The following is a 24,160-nucleotide window of genomic DNA, read 5'->3' as shown; positions in this document are numbered from 1 at the left end:
CCAATGGCACCCACATCCTATTTAAGGAAGTATGTGGAGCCCAAGTATACATGGTTCTGCTTTTGTCAAATGAGCACCAAGGTAATACAATAATGGTTTGCCTAGAAATACATGCAAAGGATATCAGTAAATCTTTCCAGCAAGCAAATATAGTGAACATGAACACTGATGTGTTTAAGGAGAAGACTATGAAACATTTCACCAGAAAAAACTGGAATTGAGGTGAGAGTTTGGTCTTTCCTTCTTTGTTTTAGATAGGTTTTGGTTAATTGGGTTGGATTATTCTGATAGCAAATTCTACAGTTATAATGTAATAAATATAACCTGTTGCCCATCTTTCTTGTCTCGAGTCTTCTTGGGTGTATTGGCAAAACAGACTATGTAATCATTAACAAAAATTCAGATCACAAAAGGGTAAAGTTTAAACTAAGGATGGGGGCATCTGTCAGTTACAGTTTCTAATCTCTCTAGTCTTAAATTCAGTTCTCCACATTTCTACATCAGTTTGCTTAAAACAACAAAACAACTCCTAATGAAAATTTATCATGTATGTGAGAATTTCTCAAAATGTACATTATTCCATACAATTTCCCTAATATATATATTTTGTAAACAATTTTCCTTCAAGTAGGGATTTTTTTTTGCATATTTTCACAAATAAATGCATTTGTATGTACACTATATCCCAATGTATGGATTTTTGTACACATCACTTGGATGCAGAATTTCACTGCAAAATCTGGAGAATTGTGAATTTTGAAGAATGGCTGTGTTTTGGTTTGTTGTTTCAGGAAGCGCAAATTAGATAGGCTTGCCTTTAAATATGAACTGAATTGAATTTCTTCCAAATCCTAGTTGCAATTTATTTATTTTCACAACAACATATATACAATAAATGCTCACAAGTAGCCAGAAATCATATTAGGACCAGCTGTTTAGAGGTTTAAAAAAGTTGCAAATGACTAAATGGGCCTATTTAAATCATCTTGTGTGAGCTTCAGTTGCTCTTCAGATCCCAGTTTAAATATACAATTCTGCAAATAGTAAAACTGCACTCTTGTACATACTTAACTCAGATTAAGTTCTATTGAATTTAGTGGGTTTGTTTCTGAGCAGATGTGCATAGGATTTCACTGTGAACAGTATTTGCTGCCTATCATTATTTTAAAACTTAGCAAGTAGCCTGTTAGTCTTTTTTTACTACCCTTTACTTAAATGCCAACATGTGGAAAGTTTTCTTTTCTGAATGAGGGATCTCTCCTATCAACTGGTATGGTCTCTACATAGAGTGATTTATTTGTCTAGGTCTGCAGAGTCACAGTGTTGGAAATGAAAAACCATTCTACCATTACGGAGTTCATCCTGGAGGGTCTTTCCAGTTCCTCTGAACATCAGATATTTATATTTTGGGCATTCACCTTCATCTATGCAGCAGCATTGGTAGGCAATGTCCTCATCATCCTTGCCATCTGCACGTGTAGCAAGCTCCACACACCAATGTATTTTCTTCTCATCAATTTGTCTATAATAAATGTGTGTTCTATTTCTGTTACAGTTCCCAAAATGCTGCAAACTATTTTTGCACCAAGAAAGACAATTGCACTTCCCAGTTGCATTGCACAGGTCTTTCTCTTCACCTTGGCTCTAGGGACTGAGCTCCTGCTCCTTGCATTCATGGCTTTTGACCGCTATGCTGCTATCTGCCATCCTTTCCAGTACTCAATCATCATGAGGACTGAGTTTTGCATTGGGGCAATGGCTGGACTGTGGCTAATAGGCTTGGTAAATTCTGCAGTACACACAGGATTAGTAGCACAGCTTTCCTTCTGTAACTCCAACATCATCAACCATTTCTTCTGTGAGTTACCACCTATGTTCAAGATCTCTTGCTCAGACACAAGTCTGAATGAAATGATGGTTTTTGCAGCTTCTGTGCTAATTGCAATAGGTAGTTGTGCCTTAACATTAACATCGTATGGATTTATCCTAAGAACCATAGTCAAAATCCGCTCAACAGAAGGGAAGAAGAAAGCCTTCTCTACATGTTCTTCCCATCTCTTAGTTGTAAGCTTTTACTATTCCACAATTATCTACACTTTCCTTCGGCCTGCCTCAGCCTATTCCTTAGAAGAAGACAAGATTATTGCTATCCTTTACTCAGTAGTAACTCCAGTCCTCAACCCGCTCATATACTCCCTGAGAAACACTGATGTTAAAGAGGCTCTTGCAAAGCTAGTAGGCAGAAGGCTCTTCCAGAGAGAGTAGTTTTCTTCTAATAAATGTCTTGGTGGTTCAAGTGATTGCACAATGTATAATGTGACTGAATCATTGCATAGATTAACATTATCTTCCTATTAACAAGATAAATCTACAGCAGGCATCTCCAAACTTCGGCCCTCCAGATGTTTTGGACTACAATTCCCATCTTCCCCGACCACTGGTCCTGTAAGCGAGGGATCATGGGAGTTGTAGGCCAAAACATCTGGAGGGCCGCAGTTTGGGGATGCCTGATCTACAGGCTCAAAACATAGGCCTGGTTCACACTTAATGCTAAGCCACGGTTTCAACCTGACCCACTGGCTTAAGCATCATTGATTAAGTATGAAGAAGCCACACTTTGAAGCCTGTTGTTGGTTTATAAACCTTGATTAATCATAACCATAACCTAGCGTCATGTGTATTAATTAATTGCTTAATTGCTTAATTAAATTACTATACCATCCTTCATCTGAGGATTATGGGCAGTATTTTTGTATAAACATGCAAAAATGCATACCATCATAATGAAGAAAAACAACACCCACAGCCCAGCTGTAAAGGCCATTGATTGATTGTTTAATTAGCCAAAGGCCTGGGAGAAGAAGAAAGTAGGGAACCACCACAGAAAATGTCCATTCTCATGTTGCCACCCTTTGATCCTCTTGTGGAGGAGGCACACAATCTGTAAGTTGCCTGTTAGAACTGAATGACAGAAATGTGTCAAAATTTGCAGTCATTTGGTGCATGAGCTTTGATGATTTATTTGACCCAGTTGATAATTTGAAGAGTTATTTGTTTGAGGGAAGACAACAAATACAAAAGAATTTAGAGCTGAAGAGAGAAAAGAATGTTATTCAAAACTAGATACCATTAAAATATGTACTGTGTGTCAATCTTTGGCTTTATTGTAATGTATGAACTGTGAAATCAAATAAGAGATGGGAAAGCTGAGAGGCATTTTAATCCTATTCAGGCAGCCTGCATGGAATTGTGCAAGCAAACATTGGCCAAACCCAGGCCTATTTTGCTTCAACAAGGTTGGTTTATTACCTGTATCCAGTCTTAGCCCTTTTGCCTGAAGACAACAAAAGCTACAACATCAGTGAAATAGTTACACAAGTGTACAAATGAGCATGGGAGCATTACCAAGATGGAGTCCTATGATCTGGCAAAAAGGCCAAAAGGCCTAGGATCATAGCATCAGACTGAGCTTATACGCAATATTTTTGTTATGTCAATGTCACCTGAGGGATCTTTATGGCTCTAAAGTGTGCCAGCTGCAAGTGTGGTCTTGATGGCTCCCACAAAATCTTCTCTTACTATCCCATGGTCTCTTCTTTGAGCCAAGTAAGGGTAGGAAGAAAGGGTGAGCTAGATCATGCAGTCCTTCCAGGAAAGCTTTACTAGTTTTGGGGTAATAAGGACAACTTTGTCATGTCCATTGAAGACAACAACTGTGGAATATCTGTTGAAGACATGTTACCAATTATACCCATGAATGGACCATACTATGACAAGTTATCTATCTATCTATCTATCTATCTATCTATCTATCTATCTATCTATCTATCATTTATTACATTTCTATATTACCCTTCAGCCAAAGATTGCCTATTGTTTACAATATAAAAAACCAAAAAATACATACCATGATAACAAACCAAAACAAAAAGCTGCTTCAGGCAACTACCAAGAAGATTTGTTTCAAAAATTGTATTTACCTACTTTGTTAGATATATTGTATAGTACTTAGTGAAAGTTTTTTTTGGCTTGAAAAGCAGCATATAAATACCCAAATAAATAAATGATAGAGGGATTACTGGCTATAGAACTTTACAATTATTATTATTATTAGTTGTGTTAGTATTTTGAAGTGCAGCTGTGAATATATTCTTATGAACTGAATCACTTTGGATGGCGGGTTGGTAGGTAGATAGATGAATATGCATTGCTTTATCCACGAAACCACACTCTGGGTGATATTACACTTTTCCTCCTTTGTAACTATTTTTATCATATGCATATGTATTTAGATTTATTCGATTGTCTAATACAATAATGAAGAGTCACATGAAGAATAATAGATGATTCAGTTCTAAATGGAAATAAAATTTATTACACTTACTTCTCTGAGTAAACATGCATGATAGATTGATATATGTTCTCTTTCTTGTTTGTTTGTTTATTTATTGTTGGAAAAGCTTTCAAATATGTTTTCGGGGGGGGGGACACATTTGCTCCCTCCCTGCTTTTACAGCTGGACAACTCAAAACATTTGACAACAGGCTTGCTCCCTGAACACATTTCCTTTCCTCTCTCTTCCTGCCATGCCCTCCGACCACCCAAAACAATCAGGTCTTTGACATAGATTCTGTTCTGTGTCTGGGATATTTTACAATATAAAATTTATATCAAATCAGTCTGCTTTAAAAACGTATAGGTGAAAAGAAAATTTGGGAGGCAGGAGATGTGTGAAAACAAACACTATCATAGTTGCTTGGATGGTTTTAAAAGACAAATTCATGGAGTCAGTGATTACTAGACATGATACCTACGTACTAATGTCATAGGCAGTATGTCTCTGAATACCAGCTGCTGGAAATCACTGGTCAGGAAAGCGCTACTGCACTCAGGTCCTGCTTGCAAGCTTCCAATTAACATCTGGTTGACCACTGTAAGAACTGGATGGTGGACTATATGGGCCTTTGGTCTGATTTAAAGGTAAAGGTAAAGGGACCCCTGACCATTAGGTCCAGTTGTGACCGACTCTGGGGTTGCAGCGCTCATCTCGCTTTCAGGCCGAGGGATCCAGCGTACAGCTTTCGGGTCATGTGGCCAGCATGACAAAGCCGCTTCTGGCGAACCAGAGCAGCACACGGAAACACCATTTACCTTCCCGCTTGTAGCGATTCCTATTTATCTACTTGCACTTTGACGTGCTTTTGAACTGCTAGGTTGGCAGGAGCTGGGACCAAGCAACAGGAGCTCACCCCGTCGCAGGGATTCGAACCGCCGACCTTCTGTTCGGCAAGCCCTAGGCTCAGTGGTTTAACCCACGTACCACCTGATTTAGTATTTCCCAAATACTGCATGCTTTGCTGCTTCATCATCCCATTGGTTTCAGACAACCCAATCACTGTGTATAGCAGCATACAATATGGCACAGCAAAAATAGGAATGACAACAAGGAAAATAACGGGGCCTGCTCGTGCCTTTAACAGTAAATTGATCTACAGAAATCACAGGTGAATTTATTCACAATAAAGAGGCAAGCATCCTGGCTGAGAGCCAGTGTGGTGTAGTGGTTAAGAGTGGTAGACTCATAATCTGGGGAACTGGGTTTGCGTCTCCGCTCCTCCACATGCAGCTGCTGGGTGACCTTGGGCTAGTCACACTTATCTGAAGTCTCTCAGCCCCACTCACCTCACAGAGTGTTTGTTGTGGGGGAGGAAGGGAAAGGAGAATGTTAGCCACTTTGAGACTCCTTAGGGTAGTGATAAAGCGGGATATCAAATCCAAACTACTACTACTCCTCCTCCTCTTCTTCTTGGCAAGCTGTCATTAAAGACCCAGGAATTGTAAAAAGAGGAGGGGGGAGAAAAAGAAAATGAGGGGATTGGCAGGCACAATACTATTATTTACTGCATTCAATGGGGTTTACTCTCAAGAAGGTGTGCACAGAATTGGCCTTAGCTTACAATTCTGAACATACTTAAGCCCTATTGAAAACAGTGGGATAGAGCTCTGAATTAACATGAACAGAATTTTAGCATTAGTCACAAAACCTTTCCTGGAGCTAATTCTGTGTTGGAATGGGCTTAGTTTTGGAGAAAAATAAATGCAACTATTCACCCCCCATCATAATAACGTGATGCATTTGCTAGCTAGGGTGCATTTCTTATTCTGTGCTGCCACCAAGTGTCCTGGTTTTAATCTTGTCAGTATTTGAAGAAACTATCCAATGAGTGTAGAGCAGCAGCACCCAGAATCAGCAGTAATCATGAACTGCATAATGACACAGTTTCATTCCTAAATCTGCCATTCCTTTAAAACTGTCTGGAAATTACAGTCTGACACATGAAAGCAAAACATACCTATTTCCAGCCTGCCTGTTTCTGATCTTGATTTGAAAGAGGTTTGTTTGTGTGGAGGGTCAGCTTTGGTATCATAAAGGGGGGAGGGAAGCACCCATGGCCATGACCAAAGGGATGTTCCCTTCAGTCACCTCAAGTCAGCTGGTAGTCAGGGGTAGGTTGGGAAGCTATTAACTTCACACTGAAGATGTCTCCCTGTCTGGGATAGGGAAGCTCTGGCCTCCAGATATTGCTGGACTGAAACTCCCATCAGCCTCAGTCAGCATGGCCAAAAGTCAGGGATGATGGGGGTTGTAGTCCAACAACACCTGGAGAGGCACAGCTTTCCAATCCCTACAAGTGTTGACCAATGTTTCCACCCCTGTTATACTGCATGACACAAGAGATAGCTTAATCTCTCCTTTCAGTTTTATGCCAAATGCTCTGTGTTCCAGATCCCAGAGGAAAGTGCCACACCCATCCATGGAAAGATGAACTTCCGCCAAAAAAAAATCCAAGAAATTGTAGTTTGCTAAATATGCTGAGAATTATAGCACTGTGAGGTGGGAACCACAGTTCCCAGGCAGCAGCAGAGCTTCATGCTCTGCCACCGGGGGCGGAGAGCAGGCGCGCTGCACCCAGTGACGTGGTGCACGTTCTGGGGCCAGGGTGCAGGGTGCGGCACGCATTTTGGGGGAGGGGTGTGCCGTGCACAATGACGTGGCGTGCATTTTCGGATGGGGCACGTCACGTTTGGGGGTGGGGTGCGCAGTAGCGGGGCACACCTTTTGGGGGCGGTGTGGGCAGCGGCGGTGGCGCCCCTGGGATCGCAACGCTCAGGGCGATCCGTCCCCACCACCCCTATCTTCCTACGCCCCTGTTCCCAGGATTCTTTGGAGAAACTTAGTGTCTCTATGGTGTCACCGCACCATGCACACCTACTGCTACAATTAGTTTATCAATTTATTAGCCATAAAACTTGGTGTATTATCCTTGTTTCTGAGGCCTGGAACTTGGAATGTGGGATTGCTCACTCTGAATACAAGGCCTTGGAAAGAATTGCTGTTAGTGGTCCCCCATAGCTCATATCTAACAGGAATCATGCATTTAGTATTGTGAGCCCGATTAATGTGGAATTCTCTCCTGATTTGTATCCTGCTCCCCTTCTTATTGAACAGTATAGATCTGGACCACAGCTGTGCTGTTGAAGAAGGCAGAAGCTGAAACATTTTGTCCATTTCTGCTATTACAATTTTTGTATCTTCAGATATGGCAAACATTGTATCTTATTGTATCTTGCATCTTCAGATATGGCAAACATTGTGATCAGGGACATCTTAGCAATAGAAGCTAGTGGTGCGGGGAACCACGGCGCCAAGTCCTGGAGGGCTCTGGAGGGCACCACAGAAGAGACAGAGGCCGGATGTGGCGCCTCCTTGCATCAGCTCACCGCCCTCCACCATGCGAAGCGGCGCCTGGAGCCTCCATCCCTTCGGAGCGCTGCCCGCCTGGAGGGCTGCCTCTTGCCTTTCCCATTTCCCCCTTGGTGAAGGAGCCCTCAGGGCATGGCAGCGGGAGCTGCCGAAGCACCAAGGCCCACCATGACAGGCGCACACGCGCACTTCGCCAAACCCTTGCAGGAACCCCCCTCTGTAAAAAGGTGAAATGGGGGGGGGGAGCGGAGGGATCTTTGAACCACGGCACCTGATATCCTTGAGACAGCCCTGATTGTGATTGTCTGACATCAGTTTTAAGCTTTTATTTAAATTATTTGGTTTGGCAGCTATCTACTGTATATAGCGCCTAATGCTGTAACCCACCAACCTTTTGGGGCCAATGGGAACATTTGCAAGATGGAACAGCTCCCCCACCCCTGCCAAACAGGCACCCTTCCCCCACAATCTGTTGAATACAATATAATGCTTATTTCAAACCTAATTTCAGTTTGGAAACTGAAGGGGGACACTGAGGTCAACGACGGAGTCAACTATAAGAACATAAGTACCTGTAGGCACCATGCTAGCTACCCCTGCTTTAGGATGAAGGGTAGAATATGTATTTAAACTAGGTACCTACATAAAATGGTGTTTCTTAGTGAAATATACTCGGAGTCGAGAGTGAATTTCATGCTCTTTATTCAGCTCATATTCATCAAGGAGAAGAAGAGAAGACGAATCACTCTTTTCCCAAAACCATCTGCTTATATACATTATTTACACAATGGGCCTTGCGTGATTGGCTACTTCAGGGCTACACCTGTGGGCCAATTATATTGTGGATTGACTTCTGCCTGCAGCCTGATTGGCTGCTCCTACAGGCCAATCAGGTAGCAGATTCACTTCTGCCAGCCGCCTGATTGGCTGCTCCAGCAGGCCAATCAGGTTGCGGATTCACTTCCACCTGGAGTTGGATTGGGTAGCTCCTGCTGATTCTGAATCCTATTGTTCTAGGATTCAGCTCAGTACATAACACCCCTCCCCTCTAAGTTCCAGTCCTGCCCGGGAAGTTGCATTCGTAGTCCCCAAGGTCTGCTGGCCGCCTCCGTGTGCGTTGTGGCCTGGGGTGTTCCTTGGTCAGGGGTTCTGGTTCTGGCTCGTGTTCCGAGGCTGCTGGCTGTGCCGGGGCTGTCTGGTCTGGCGCCACTGAACCACTAGGTTGTGACTCTGGTTCCGGTGTCCTTCCAGCCTCGGGGCGCCCCTCTGTGCCTACTGCTTCTGCTTCCCCTGCCCACCCCTCTCGCTCTACAGGCCTCACTGCCCTGCTGTCCCCTTGGGACCCCTCTGTCCCACTCTCCTCCCGGGTTCCTCCTGGGAATCGTCGCCGTAGCTGGTCGCAGTGGCGGCGCCAACATTGCCCCCCTTCCGTTAGTACCTCGTACGACACGGGACCGGTCACCTTGGTGACTGTGGCGGGTACCCATGCTGGGCCTGCCCCAAAATTCTTTGCATACACTGGGTCCTGGGCCACAAATGTCCGGGGGTTCCTGCCTTTCCCCACCACTACCTCATCCTGAGCTCTGTCGGGGTGAAGTCGGTCCAGTCTAGTTGCAAGGCGCCGGCCCATGAGTAGTTCAGCTGGGCTCCGGCCCGTCGTTGTGCTTGGGGTGCTGTGCTGTGCTAGAAGAAATGCGGCAAGGCGGTATTCCCAGTCCCCTTGTGTTATGCGGCGGAGGCTGTCCTTGGTGGTCCGCACCATGCGCTCCGCTTGGCCATTGGTGGCAGGGTGGAATGGTGCTGAGTGGATGTGGCGGATGGCGTTCTGCGCTGTGAAGGTCTGGAACTCCTCTGACGTGAATGCGGTTCCATTGTCTGAGACGAGGGTGTCAGGGAGCCCGTGGGTTGCAAACAACTTACGTAGTACCCGGATGGCTGCCGCCGTAGAAGTGGACGGTACCAGTGCGACCTCCAGCCATTTGGTGTAGGAATCCACCACTATGAAGAATGTTTTTCCCTGGAAGGGGCCAGCGAAGTCCACGTGCAAGCGTGACCATGGATGTCGGGCGGACTCCCAGGGCTGGACTGGGGCCCTTGGGGGATCCGGGCGGGATTCTTGGCAGGTCTGGCAGTGTTGGACCCAGGCCTCTATCTCTCTGTCAATCCCCGGCCACCACACATAACTCCTGGCAAGGGCCTTCATCCTCACTACCCCTGGGTGTGTCTCGTGTAGGGCTGTGAGGACCCTTTTGCGGAGGGGCTGGGGAACAACAACCCTGCTTCCCCATAACAGGCACCCCTTGTGGGCCGACAGTTCATGTTTGCGGTTTGTGTAGCCAGCGAATTCTGGCCCGGGGCTGCTGCTGGGCCATCCTCGCCACACCCAGTCCAGGACCCGGGAGATGACCCTATCTTTTGTGGAATGGTGCGCAACTTCTTGTGCCTGAATGGGTCGGTCGGGAAGCAGCTCCAGGGTCATAACCTCTTGCGCAGGCGCTGGGTCGGGGCCTGTTTCTGGTAGTGGTAGCCTGCTGAGGGCGTCTGCGTGGCCCATCGCCTTCCCAGGGCGGTGGATTAGTGCATACTGGTAGCCGGCAAGGAAAATTGACCACCTGAGGACACGTGGAGACAACACTTGGGGGGTCTGCTTCTCGGGGGCAACAGGCCAAGCAACGGCTTGTGGTCAGTCACTATGGTAAAGGGCCGCCCGTACAAGAAATCATGGAATTTTTTTACGCCCTTCACGATTGCCAGACCCTCCTTGTCAATCTGTGAGTAGTTTCGTTCGGCTGCAGCAAGCGTCTGGGAGAAGTATGCCACCGGCACCTCTCTTCCATCCGGGAGTTGGTGTCCCAGGACAGCGCCGATGCCATAGGGAGAGGCGTCGCATGCCAGCACCACTGGCAGCCTCTCGTCGAAGTGTGCCAAGACCGAGTTCGAGACGAGCAAGTCCTTGACTGCCTGGAATGCGGCCCTTTGTCGCTGGCCCCACACCCAAGGGGCCCTTTTATCTAGGAGTCTGTGTAGGGGCTCCGCTACCGCTGCCTTATGGGGAAGGAAGGCATGGTAAAAGTTCAATAGTCCCAAGAATGACTGAAGTTCGGGCTTGCTCTTGGGCGCTGGGGCTTCACAAATGGCCCGTACCTTGTCACCGGTTGGATGGACCCCTTCTGCGTCCACCTTAAATCCCAGAAAGTCCACCTGCGGCACTCCCAGTAAACACTTTTCCCGCTTCACCTTGAGGCCCGCCGTCTGGAAACGGTGCAGGACGGAGCGGAGGCGGTCCTCAAATTCCTCTGGTGTGGGCCCGGCGATCAGTACATCATCGAAGAAGGGGGTGACGCCAGGAATCCCTTTAAGGAGAGTGTCCATGAGATTCTGGAATATGCCTGGTGCCACGCTAACGCCAAATTGCAGCCGCTTTACTCTGAATGCCCCTCTGTGCGTCACAATCGTCTGAGCCTCTGCTGTGGCTTCGTCCACAGGCAACTGTTGATACGCTTGGGCCAAGTCCAGTTTGCCAAAGATTTTTGACCCAGCCAGGGTGGCGAGGACATGGCTGACCACTGGCACTGGGTATGCATGGGCCGTGAGAGCCTTGTTTATGGTGCATTTGTAGTCTGCACAGATGCGGACCGAACCGTTAGGCTTGACGGGTGTGACAATTGGAGTTTCCCAGGGGGCGTTGGGCACCGGCTCCAGCACTCCTTGCTCCACGAGCCGGTCCAATTCCTCGTCTATGCGGGGTTTCAGGGCGAACGGGACCCGGCGGGCCTTGTGCCTGATGGGTCGTACAGCGGGGTCTAGCTGTAGGGCAATGGGGGGTCCTGTATATCGTCCCAATGCCCCATCGAAAACCCCTGGAAACTCTTTGCATATGGCGTCCACGTCCACTTGTAAGCTAGTGCGGTTCACCCCGGTAACGGCTAGCCCCAGAGGTCCAAACCATGCCAGTCCCAGTAAGCTAACGTAGGGGCCCTTAACTACCAGCAAGTCCAATTGTTGCTTTCGCCCTCGATATTGCACCCTGAAGGTCCCCACCCCCATTGTAGGGACCTTACGTTTCTGGAAGTCCCGGAGGGTGAATGGGGCCGGCCTTAGTTTGGGACCCCCATTAGGGCACAGTTCCCTTAATGTTCGGGCCGAGATTATGGATAGAGTTGAACCCGTGTCCAGCTCCATGCGGCATGGGGCTCCCTCTATCTGTACCTCTATATAAATTTTCTCTGTGCTGGGATGGGGCAACTGGAATACCTGGTAGTCCGTGATCTCCGTCGAGTTGCCTTGGTGCATGGTGCCGTGTGACCTGGGGCTCCTGGGTCGGTCATCTGATGCTTGTCGACGGGTGAGTAGAGCCCGACACACCCGGGCGATGTGTCCCAATTTTCTGCACTGCCTGCACTCTGCGTTGCGGAAACGACAGGTCCTCCTCTCGTGGTTCTCCCCGCAGCTTGCACAGTTCCCTCCTTCTCGTCGAGGCTGCTGTGGTGTGTGTGCTGCTTGAGTGCGCCGCTGTACTCGGTGTACTTCCTCCCTGTCAGATTCGGATTCGTCGGTGAGGTCTTCGTGGTAGACCCTCGGTTGGGATGGCGGGGCCGGTCGTGCCTCTTGCGTTGTCCTCTCGGCGGCTTCGGTTGCCAGGGCTTCCTCCAGAGCAATCTGGAACGTGAGGTCTTTTTTGGCGTAGAGGCGTCGTTGCAACATCTCGTCCCTCAGGCCACCGACGAGGCGGTCACGAAGCATGTTCTCCAACTCTGAGAAGTTGCATAACCGGGCGGCTTGGCGGAGGGAGGTCACAAACCCAGTTATGGTTTCCCCCGGGGCTTGCCGCTTTGCGTAGAAGGCATTTCGGCAAGCTACCACCGAGGGCTGTGGTGAAAAGTGCTCCTTCAGCCGTTCCATTATTGTTTTGTAAGAGACGGTAGCGACATCTCTAGGTGCAAGGAGAGCCCGGGCGATTTCAAACGTCTCCTCTCCACAGACGCTGAAGAATGTCGCCCTCTTCATGGCATCGTTGGTGACTTCTTTCGCTTGCAGGAGGAAGTTGAAACGGGCGGCGTACCCTTCCCAGTCTCCTGATGCTGGTTTGAATGGCAAGAAGCTGCTGTCGGTTGCCATTCTGGGTTCCTTGGGTCCTGGAGCTGAAGCCTGGATGCACGGTGCGATGCAGCGGTGCAGCAGGTGGCGGTGCTGCGGTGCAGTGCGTGGTGGCGGTCAGCTCAGCAGGATCCCACCTTCGTCGCCAGTGAAATATACTCGGAGTCGAGAGTGAATTTCATGCTCTTTATTCAGCTCATATTCATCAAGGAGAAGAAGAGAAGACGAATCACTCTTTTCCCAAAACCATCTGCTTATATACATTATTTACACAATGGGCCTTGCGTGATTGGCTACTTCAGGGCTACACCTGTGGGCCAATTATATTGTGGATTGACTTCTGCCTGCAGCCTGATTGGCTGCTCCTACAGGCCAATCAGGTAGCAGATTCACTTCTGCCAGCCGCCTGATTGGCTGCTCCAGCAGGCCAATCAGGTTGCGGATTCACTTCCACCTGGAGTTGGATTGGGTAGCTCCTGCTGATTCTGAATCCTATTGTTCTAGGATTCAGCTCAGTACATAACACTTAGCATCTTTCTGGGATCAAGGGACTACTTGTTTAAAATGCTGCTTGCTTGCTATGTGCTCCCTTCCACCAAAATAACTTTAATACAGGAACATTACAGAATCCACAGTGACTTTGCATAATATTGTATTATATTGACACTTCTGCAGCAGCCTAGACAGAAACAAATCATGCTAGAAGCACAAAGGCCTTTCCTACTGGGGAGTTGCTCCCATCTTTGCTCAAGCCCCATTTACAATGCAATGTTAATGCAAACATTCCTTCACTCTCTGGAAGTCTAAAGGAATGTATCAACAGTTGCTTTGCTGTCCTCAGGAGAGATAATTAAGTGACCTGACATCTAGCCTGCCCAGCTCTGCCTCCTAAATACGCTTTGGTGGTAACTATTTCTTTTCCTTTCTGGTCTTGCTCATTCAAGTAAATTTCATCAAGATGCTTTTCCTTTTTAATCACCCTCAGTGGGATCCCTACTTGGAGCTAAGCTTTCCCCAAACATTGGTTCCACTAATGGCTCCCAGTAGGTCCTATTAGCATTGCACATAACTTTGTTTCTAAACTTACCTTTTATTTCGTAAGTGGAATGGGAATATTCTAGGCTTCCAGCCAGTTTACAGCCCCCAGAAGGGAATTTACATGTAGCTTTCAATTAATTAACACAGTATGACTGTAAAATCGAATTCATCAGCTACTTGTTGAAGCAGGGAGGGTTTTTTATTATTATTATTACCAATAATGTGTACATTTGCCTGGCCTCTGGCTTCACTAGGCCAAAATCATAATTATTTTTTATTCAAGTCTTATTAAATAATTGCTACTTAATTATCATTTTAAAAACTCCTCTGCTAGCTGCAGCTTCTCACTCAAGTATATTACCTAAAAAGCTTCATCACATGAAAGAAATATAACACACAGTTTCACAATCAGTAGGATAGAGCTAGCAGAGATGTTTAAATGAAGGAGCTTTTGAATCCTATTTGGGTGTTACTGTTCCCATGTTCATGAACTCAGGGGCAGTGATGTCCTAAGTAGTCACCCCCTTCCCCATCTTCATGGCTAGAGTATGATTATCCATAACAATGGAGACCTTGAGTGCACAGCTGTACATATGAAGGCATAACCATAAATTGTTACACACTTAACAGCAAGACTATGAAGCAGGACTACTAGATGTGTTTGCTTTCCCATACAGATGAACACATAGGAACAAAGAAAGCCTGTCTTATCAGGGCATATGTCAGGAACAGGTCAGCAATAACTCACAAAGTGTCAGTGAAGTTAACTATTTATTCAAAGAAAGAAAACATAAGGCCTATAGAGCACAACAATTCCTCTCAGTAGATCCTACCCCAATGAGGTACAGTAGTTACCAGGACCAAAAGTCCCTGCCTTCCTACATTTCTCTAAGTCTCCTCCTCCCCTGGGGCCTTGTGAATGTCTGACATCAGTTTTAAGGTTTTATTTAGATGTTGAAAAGCATGGGGGAGAGGACAGAACCCTGAGGCACCCCACAAGTGAGAGCCCAGGGGTCTGAACACTCATCCCCCACCAACACTTTCTGAACATGACCCAGGATGAAGGAGCGGAACCACTTTATAACAGTGCCCCCAGCCATAGCTGTCAAGTTTTCCCTTTTCTCGCGAGGAAGCCTATTCAGCACAAGGGAATTTCCCTTAATAAAAGGGAGAACTTGACAGCTATGCCCTCAGCTCCCAGCCCCTCTAGATGGTCCAGAAGGATGTTATGGTCGACGGTATCAAAAGCCACTGAGAGATCCAGCAGAATTGGGAAACAGCTCTCACCTTTGTCCCTAGCCCACCGGAGATCATCGACCAGTGCGACCAAGGCAGTTTCAGTCCCATGATGAGGCCTGAATCCCGACTGGCAGGTGGTCTAAGTGCAGGGCCGGCACGTTCACTTAGGCAAGCTAGGCGACGGCCTAGGGCACTAGAATGTTGGGGGCGCTGCTCAGCCTGCCCCCAACCCCTGCCGCCGCCCGCTGCCCTCCCACGGCGCACCTGTGGTGGCTTTCTTTTGGTTTCCCCCCCCCTGAGCGTACGGCGCGCCTGTGGCTTCCTTTTGTTTTCTTTCTGAGGCTGCCGGGCTGGGGGCCTGGGAGGAGGTGAGGGGCGGGCTAGGCTAGCAGGGCGGCACGTTATTGGCTGGCTGGTGTGACACTGACGCCCCTCCCTCCTAGCTGGCCCGCCCCTCGCCTCCATGCTCCAGCCCTGGAAAACTTTAGCACGTGTGCTGTGCCATCGCTGAACTGAGTCCCCACCGCCACCCGGCCACCACCAGCCCTGGCGCGACTGCGCAGGGGGTGCTCGTCGGCTCTCGGTGGCGGGATAATGTGCCGTCTTCGCCGCCGCACCTGCTGGTCACCCACCCGAGAGGCCCCTAGTCGCCGCTATGTCCCCCCCTCCCTCAGCCTCGGCTAATAGCAATGAGAGAGGCAGCAGTGCCTCGGTGCCTCTGGAGGAGGTGGAGGGGGCCCAAAAGGAGGTGAGGACAGAGCTGAGCTACCTGCCCTCCCCGGGCGGCCCTTTGCAAAACACGTTGTAACCGCCTTTGCATGGCACACTCATTGCATCGCGATGAGGCACCGCTCTGCTCCGGCACGGGGCTTAGCTTGCACCCCGGCTCTAAGTGGGCCAGGGCACTTTGCATACACAGGTACACAATCTTTCTCTCGCACCGCCACCCTCCCTGTCCGCTGCCATGCTCGGGGGTCCCTGGGAGCAGAGCAGGATGGCTCCCGCCGCCTTCCTTGCAAAAACCGTAACGCCTGGGAGCGGGTGGGGTGTGGGGGTGTGGGGCGGGCGGGTGTATTTCTTCTTGCCTTGGCTCATTTGACTGTTTAGGATGAACTCATTTGGAACACTGTGCCCCTTCAGTCCTGCGCTGGCAGTTGCTAACAGTTCAGAATATACACTTTGTATGTTCCCTCCAACCTTTAGGGATCTCTGGGAGCAGATTTATATATTGCCTCTTGACACACTTTTTATTTTTTTTACTATTTTCTATTTTTATTTATTTATTTATTATTTATTATTGGGGGGGGGGGGGCGCCAGAAGGTGATCTCGCCTAGGGCGCAAAAAAACCTAGCACCGGCCCTGTCTAAGTGGCACAGAATGCCTTCCATCAGCTTCAGCCAAGCTGCACCCCTATCTAGACAGGGATAGCCTAACTACTGTTGTCTATGCTCTGGTAACCTCTAGGTTAGATTACTGCATTGCAACTCATTATATGTGGAGCTGCTTCTGAAGATGGTTCAGAAACTTCAGCTGGGGCAGAATTCAGCTGCCAGGTTGCTTCCTGGGGCACAACATTTTGAACATATAACATCAATCATGGCCTGACTGCACTGGCTGACAATTAGTTTATGGATCCAAATTAAATTGCCGCCTTTGACCTATAAAGGTTTCAATCTCTCAGGACCACAGTACTTGAAGAACTGACCTCTCCCCATATGAACTCACCCAGATCCTGCAATAATAATCTGAGGCCCTTCTTCCTGTGTCCCTTCCACGAGGTCCAGAGGGCAGGGCCATCTTAAGGATATCGGGCGCCCGGGCGCCGTGGTGCTACGATCCCTCCGTTACCCCCCCCCCCCATTTCCCAGTTGCCCTAGGGCCGGCCCTGCCAGAGGGTGGCAGCACAAGTTTGGGCCTTTTCTGTGGTGGCTCCTTGTTTGTGGAATGCTCTCCCCAAGGGAGGCTCATCTGACGCCTTCATTACATATCTTTGGGAGCCAGGAAAAACCATTCCTCTTCTCCCAGGCCTTTGACTGATTAAACCATCTATGGCCTTTACAATATGACTGTGTGTGCCAGGGGGTTGTTGTTGTTGATTTTGTGTTTTTATACTGTGAACCATCATGCAAAGGGGGGGTGTATAAATTTAATAATAACCTTATGGTCAAATATTTCTGGCTGCTCTAGGTTGGGGGTGGAGGTGGGGAAGCAGAACACAAACTATCATTTATTTTACCACTGAAATGTGCACAGCAACACTGACATAGATCTATATTGCATTTGTGTCAATTTCAGCCATGCAGAAGAGGTTTATTTTGGCCATGTGACAGGAAACAGGGAAGTAATCACTGTGACTCAGAGTGCTGAGATGCCCGACTACATTTTAAATGATGACATAGAGTCCTTGTATAAACGCAGAAATTCACCGCATGTGTATGTCCACTGCCAGACACAGAGAAAAGCATATTTCACACAAAATCCATATCCATTTTTTGTCAATATTTGTCAGTGCTAGGGATTTTGATTTTTTAAAAGCAGCATGAAGTGAGATCCCTGCTTAGAGTTGCATTTTGTCTTTGGGAAAAGAAGTTTCTTTGCTAACAGCTCCCTGTGAGCCCCATTAGAGTTACAGAAATGTCACATTGTATGTTGCTTTAGAATCTCAGGAGATTAATCAAAATTTCAAAGTTTCTGGTCCACAGGGCTTGAAGCTGAATTAGTCACTGTGGACCCAATCATTGCTGCCCAGGGTCAAAATTCTCAGAAGTATTATTAAGGAACAAGGAATTTTCAAGAAAAATCATCTGGGATGACACTTCTCATTAACTTCTGGGTAGCTGCCCTTGGGTGATTAATTGCACAAGTTTCATTTTCAGAAAGAAGTTTTAATTAAAGGGACGCTGCATGATGAAACAAAGTGTAATGATTTTATAGGTTGACACTGTTTACAGCTTTTATTTGTAGGAAATATGGCTAGACTGTGGTGCTCTTTCAGTCTAGAGATTGTTTTTTCACAGTTCATCTCAGATTTAAAATCCAGATATGTGTTTTGAAGTGCTGGCACTTAAGTTAGCCAAACATCAGAAGAATAATGCTCTTGATACATTGCATTTATGTATGCATTTCTTTTTGTCTCACCTTTTGCACATACCCACACCCAAGGCACTTCTCAAGAACAAAAGTATATTCAGCATTGAAAACAATAATATAGCCAGAACAACAGCAAAGCCTAAGGCTGCAACCCTAAACAAACTCACTAGGATCTAGGCTCCACTGAACACACAGAGACTTAATTCTCAGTAAACAAACGTAAGTCTGTGCTAGAACTGACAGTAGAACATCCAGTCAATGTGACTTGTCTCCAACTGAAGTGCTCATTGATGTGAAAGTAAGAGCAAAGTTCCTCCTATATCGTAGGAGTTTGGTATACATTTTTGATGCAGATTATTATTTTTTCTTAATGTAGATATAGAGATTTTTGACCAGAGCTGAATCTTGCAAAACTGATGCCTAATTTTCAATGCAAATTGTGTACAGTATATGAATATAAAAACAGGTGAACATAAATCTGTTCAGACACACTTAGCAACATTGAAATATACTCGGAGTCGAGAGTGAATTTCATGCTCTTTATTCAGCACGTAGTCGTCAAAGGAGAAGAAGAGAAGAATGGCTCTTTTCCCAAAAACATCTGCTTATACAGTGGTACCTCTACTTACAAATAACTCTACTTACGAATTTTTCTACTTACAAATGGAGCTCCGTCCGCCATCTTGGATGCGGTTTAGATAGGATTTTTTCTACTTACGAATTTTTAGATAGGGTTGCTTCGACTTACGAATTTTTTCTCCCAATGCATTCCTATGGGATTCGACTTACAAATTTTTTCGACTTACAAATGTGTGTTCGGAACGCATTAAATTCGTAAGTAGAGGTACCACTGTATACACTATTTACACGATGGGCCTTGCGTGATTGGCTACTTCAGGGCTTCACCTTTGGGCCAATCAGGTTGTGGATTGACTTCTGCCAGCAGCCTGATTGGCTGCTCCTGCAGGCCAATCAGGTTGCTGATTCTCTTCCACCTGGAATTGGATTGGGTGGCTTCTGCGGACCAATCAGACTGCTTATTCTGGATTCTGTTGTTCTAGGATTCAGCTCAGTACATAACAAACATGTAAACTTAGTAATTCTGAGACTGCTATGTGAGAGTAATATAACCAGATGGAGGAAAGGTGGGAGAGGAATTGTTGCAATATCGCAACATAAATACGAGGACAGTAAATGGAAAAGGTTTTTCTTTTTTCTTTAGGCCCAACAGCTTGTCCAACATGAGAATAACAGTCCTTAAAATAATTGACAATTAAGAAAAACACAAAACCCTACAATTAAAATTCTATATAGCAACATTGGATCAATAGCAGTACAGTGGTACCTCAGGTTACAGACACTTCAGGTTACAGACTCCGCTAACCCAGAAACAGTACCTTGAGTTAATAACTTCTCTTCAGGATGAGAATAGAAATCACGTGGCGGCGGCGCGGCGGCAGCGGGAGGCCCCATTAGCTAAAGTGGTACCTCAGCTTAAGAACAGTTACAGGTTAAGAATGGACCTCCAGAATGAATTAAGTTCTTAACCCAAGGTACCACTGTACATGAATAAAAATGACATTTTTTTTCATAAGGAAAAATGTTGGTTTCAGAATAAAAATGTCTCCATGCCTATCAAAACAGAGCTCCCTGAAGCAGGATATGGGATCGAAAGATCCCCATTTTATTTCATTGTTAAATGCAGTACTTTTTTTCCTGGGGGTACGCAGGGGCATGCATACCCCTAAACATTTTGTGAATCTAAGTTTGGCCTCATTGAGAGGCAGTATTTCAATATGAGTAGGAAAATGAGAGTACCCCTAAACATTTTTAATGAAAAAAAGCACTGGTTAAATGCATTCAACCAGGCACAGGCAACCTTTGGCCCTCCAGATGTTTTGGAGTACAATTCCCATAATCTCTGACCACTGGTCCTGATAGCTAGGGATCATGGGAGTTGTAGGCCAAAACATCTGGAGGGCTGAAGGTTGCCGATGCCTGCATTAAACTTATCTCCATTTGTCACCTCATTTGGCAGTCATCCTGTCAATGTACTTCCTCTAGCAGGCAAAAGCCCACATAACTACCGGTCTAGCTTTTGTATTTCTGGTCAAACAGGTTGATCTAGTTTCTGCTCTCTGAAGCAGAATGCAACATATCAGTTTCATTTATTCACTGTTGGATTACTGATCACTAGGAAACAGTCCTGTAGATGATGAATCTCCTCAAAGTCCACAAAACTTAGGTTTTGTCTTCAACAGTTTTTTTTTTTAAAAAATTATTTCCTGGTCAGTATTTTATGAAAACAGATGATGTAACATTCCTGCAATGATCAGTCTCTATTTAAGACCCAAATCAATTTGATTTCCTGGTTTTTGTTTGGCTGTGATGCTGAAAGCTGGTGTTTGAATACAAGTACACTATGGAAATATATGACACTTAATAGAAGGGTATGTCACAAACCACAAACCATTTGTCTTGGATAATGGTTGCATTGTATATACTAGAACCATTAAACATATGGGTGGATCAAAAACAAATGAGTGGATCAAAACACAATGTGGGTCAGCTAAATGTGATGTTAAACATGTACCAAAAAAACCCTGCCCTCTTTTCAAAGTATTAATAGCAGCAGGTATGAAGGGGGACTTTAATATATTTTCCTCTCACTGGGATTCTGAAGAAAATCCTTCTCCTGAAGATAATATTTATATTGGGAAGAAATATCCTAACGAAATCAATTTGTTCTGAATTTACAAAGCAAGTATATATACTCAAGTTCACTAACAGCTAACTAATATGTCAACAGACCCTCCAAGTATCCCTATTTTTTAGAGATGTCCCAGTTTTAGAGAAGCTGTCACAGTTTCCGATTTGATCCCAGAATGTCCCGCTTTTCCTTAGGAAATCCCTATTTTCATTGAAGAAATGTTGGAGGGTATGGAGTTATCCAACCCTCAAGCCGTCTGAAGGCAATCCTGTACAGTCATACCTCTAGTTACACTCCCTGCGGGTTGTGTACATCATGGGTTATGATCTCACTGAACTCTGAAGTGCCAGAACGGGTTACTTCCGGGTTCGGCGATTCACGCATGCTCAGACATGCCAAATGACGTCACATGCCTGCGCAGAAGTGCTGAATCATGCAGCGAGCATGCACAGATTTGGCGCTTCAGGTCCCATACTGCTCTGGATGCGAACAGGGCTCTGGAACGGATCCCGTTCACATCCAGAGGTACCACTGTTTAGGGAAGGTTTTTTTTTTTTTTTTTAAAAAAAAAAAGCTTAATGTTCTATTGTGTTTTTATATATGTTGGAAACTACCCAGACTGCTGGGACAACTGAATAGATGTGTGGGGTTTAAATAGTAAAACTATCATTATAGAATGGGACATCCCTATTTTCATCAGAAAAATGTTGGAGAGTATGTGTTCAATGGTAATGAGACTGGATTCTGCTCTCACCAAATTACATGTAAGATCTTACAGGAATGACCTATCACAGATGGAGGTGCCAATAGAGTCACCACAGGCCATGTGAACAGACACAGCCCATCTTCATTTTAATTCTCTTCAATGCAGTCCTGTACAGCAGTAGTGGGAAGCCTACAGCCCATTGGCACACAAGGCTATTTTGGCCAATGTATGGCCGCCTGTCCTTTACTGTGATGCTTTATTAAATGTCACTGGGTTACTATTCCCACCATCCCTGAGCATTGTCCATGCTAGCAGGGTCTGTTGGGAGTTATAATCCAACACCACCTGGAAGGTACCTAAACAAAATAATTTTAAAAAAATTCCTTCCAGTAGCACCTTAGATACCAACTAAGTTTGTTATTGGTATGAGCTTTCGTGTGCATGCACACTTCTTCAGATACCTAGGTACCTAGTTGAAGGTACCTAGGTACCTAGTCAAAGAAGGCTGTAATAGGCCTTAAACCCACACACACGTCTGCAATGTTCCATTGGACTTGTTAATTTGGGCCTACACGGCCTGTATATCCACCATGTCCAGCAGTTATGGCACATTTAATACACACACTAGACCAGCCATGAAGGTTGACACTCACTGTGTTGCTGTTGTTGTTGTTTTGTAAGCTGCTTGGACCTTTCCACCAATTTTGCTGCTATAGGTGCTTGACATTCTGTTGAGAGTAGCAGCCCTAAACAGCCTCGGTCCAGTATACCTGAAGGAGCACCTCCACCCCCATCGTTCTGCCTGGACACTGAGATCCATTGACAAAGGCCTTCTGGCAGTTCCCTCACCGTGAGAAGCCAAGTTACAGGGAACCAGACAGAGGGCTTCTCGGTAGTGGCACCTGCCCTGTGGAATTCCCTCCCACCAGATGTCAAAGAGAAAAAACAATTACCAGACTTTTAGAAGACATCTGAATGCAGCCCTGTTTAGGGAAGCTTTTAATGTTTGACTGATTGTTGTATTTTAATATTCTGCTGGAAGCCGCCCAGAGTGGCTGGGGAAACCCAGCCAGATGGGTGGGATATAAATAATGTTATTATAAATTATTATTATGAGTAATGTGTATAGAATCAAGGTGTAAAAGTGTTTTCACATGGACAGATTTGAAGATAGAAGAGTTGACCTAGGTTGCAGCCTAGGTTCCTGGAAACAATTTATTTGCATACAGTTTGTAACAGCATGAATTCACTGACTTTTATTATGATATCTTTAACGGTCCATTCAATGCCTGGCATAGTTCTGGTCTATATTTTATCAGTATACCCAAAATATCCTTTTAGATGGATGAATGTCCTTGCCTTCCCAAAATGTGACATGGGAACACTTGCATGGAGGTCCCCAAAACCACCCCTAAAATAACTCGCACCATAGACAGAATTTTTGTTTAATGGTTTTTGGCATGAATTTGGCCACAACTTTTATTGAAATACAAATATAAAATAAGTGAGTGGTTGCATAGGCATTGGTTCTCCAACTGTCACCTAAGGACAGAAATAAACTTGCCTTGTCAACAAGGGGAAATCCTACAGGGAGAGACAGGGAGTCGAGTGCATTGGCCCTCCCCTCTCCCCTCAGGCTCCCAGGGGCTCAATGCGCAGTCCTGGCCCCCGACCGGGGGTTATGGACACTGCATAGAGCCCCTGCATTCAGAATTTCCCCAACACACTGGCATTAACTTAAGGGGCCAACACAGTCAACAAGACCCAATATACAACCAATAACCAATGCCTAACCGCCAACCTTACAGGTTGTGAATATTTGCTATGCAGTAGGCAAAAACCAGATGGCACCAGCCAACCAGCCAAATGGAAAAATTCCTACAGGCAACCCCATGAGAGGCACAGTAATGTCAACACAGAGGCCTAAAAACAGCGGAGGGGGGGTGGGGATCTGAAAACGCAGCCAAAGAGAAAGAGAAACCTTTTTCTTTGACTTTTATACCCAAGGGGCTGGCTGCAACATACAAATTTGCCCAACAACAGCCAGGGACCTATCCAACAGTGACCACTCATGCCCCCACCTTTGGAACTCAGGAGTGGTTTGCTAAGCCCCCACCGCAAATCGTGCTCATCATGATGGTGAACCCGCATTATCCACACCAGGAGACATGTGATTTTCAGGAGGATTGCAACAATGTATATTATCCATGTGAATTCAGATCACATCTCACTGTGCAGTTCTACGTTTTATTTAGAAAAAACACCTGGCAATCAGAAACTTTTAGACAGCTTGGTATGTCTTTATTTTGGAATCAACAAATGGGAAGAAGTATCTGTAAAAACAGATAGTATAAACTGATCTAGTGTATGATGGTAAACCTGCTGAAATGTAGCTTTCTGAATCCCACCCTGAAATCATGTATTTTATCATTGCACAAGTTATCACGTGATGCTTGATGGTGAATAGAGAAGTTATCTGAACTAATTTTGGTAATTTTCAGTTTTGTGATGGCT

At 45.9% G+C, this 24,160-nt stretch overlaps 1 protein-coding gene across 1 annotated transcript; it reads left to right on the top strand.

The window, feature by feature from the left end:
* The first annotated feature begins 1,329 nt into the window (after positions 1 to 1,329).
* Positions 1,330 to 2,265, top strand: LOC118094723 (olfactory receptor 13G1-like). The gene has a single exon (XM_035135332.2). The coding sequence runs from the start codon at positions 1,330 to 1,332 to the stop codon at positions 2,263 to 2,265; it is 936 nt and encodes a 311-aa protein (XP_034991223.2).
* The last annotated feature ends 21,895 nt before the right edge of the window (positions 2,266 to 24,160 follow it).

This window comes from Zootoca vivipara, chromosome 13 (assembly GCF_963506605.1).
Source record: "Zootoca vivipara chromosome 13, rZooViv1.1, whole genome shotgun sequence".
Lineage (NCBI taxonomy): Eukaryota > Metazoa > Chordata > Lepidosauria > Squamata > Lacertidae > Zootoca > Zootoca vivipara.
Note: the sequence above shows the minus strand (reverse complement) of the source record. Positions and strands in the feature narration are given on the sequence as shown.

Excerpts from the sequence above, each read along its gene's own strand:
- LOC118094723 (XM_035135332.2), top strand. The coding sequence starts at position 1,330 with ATGAAAAACCATTCTACCATTACGGAGTTCATCCTGGAGGGTCTTTCC.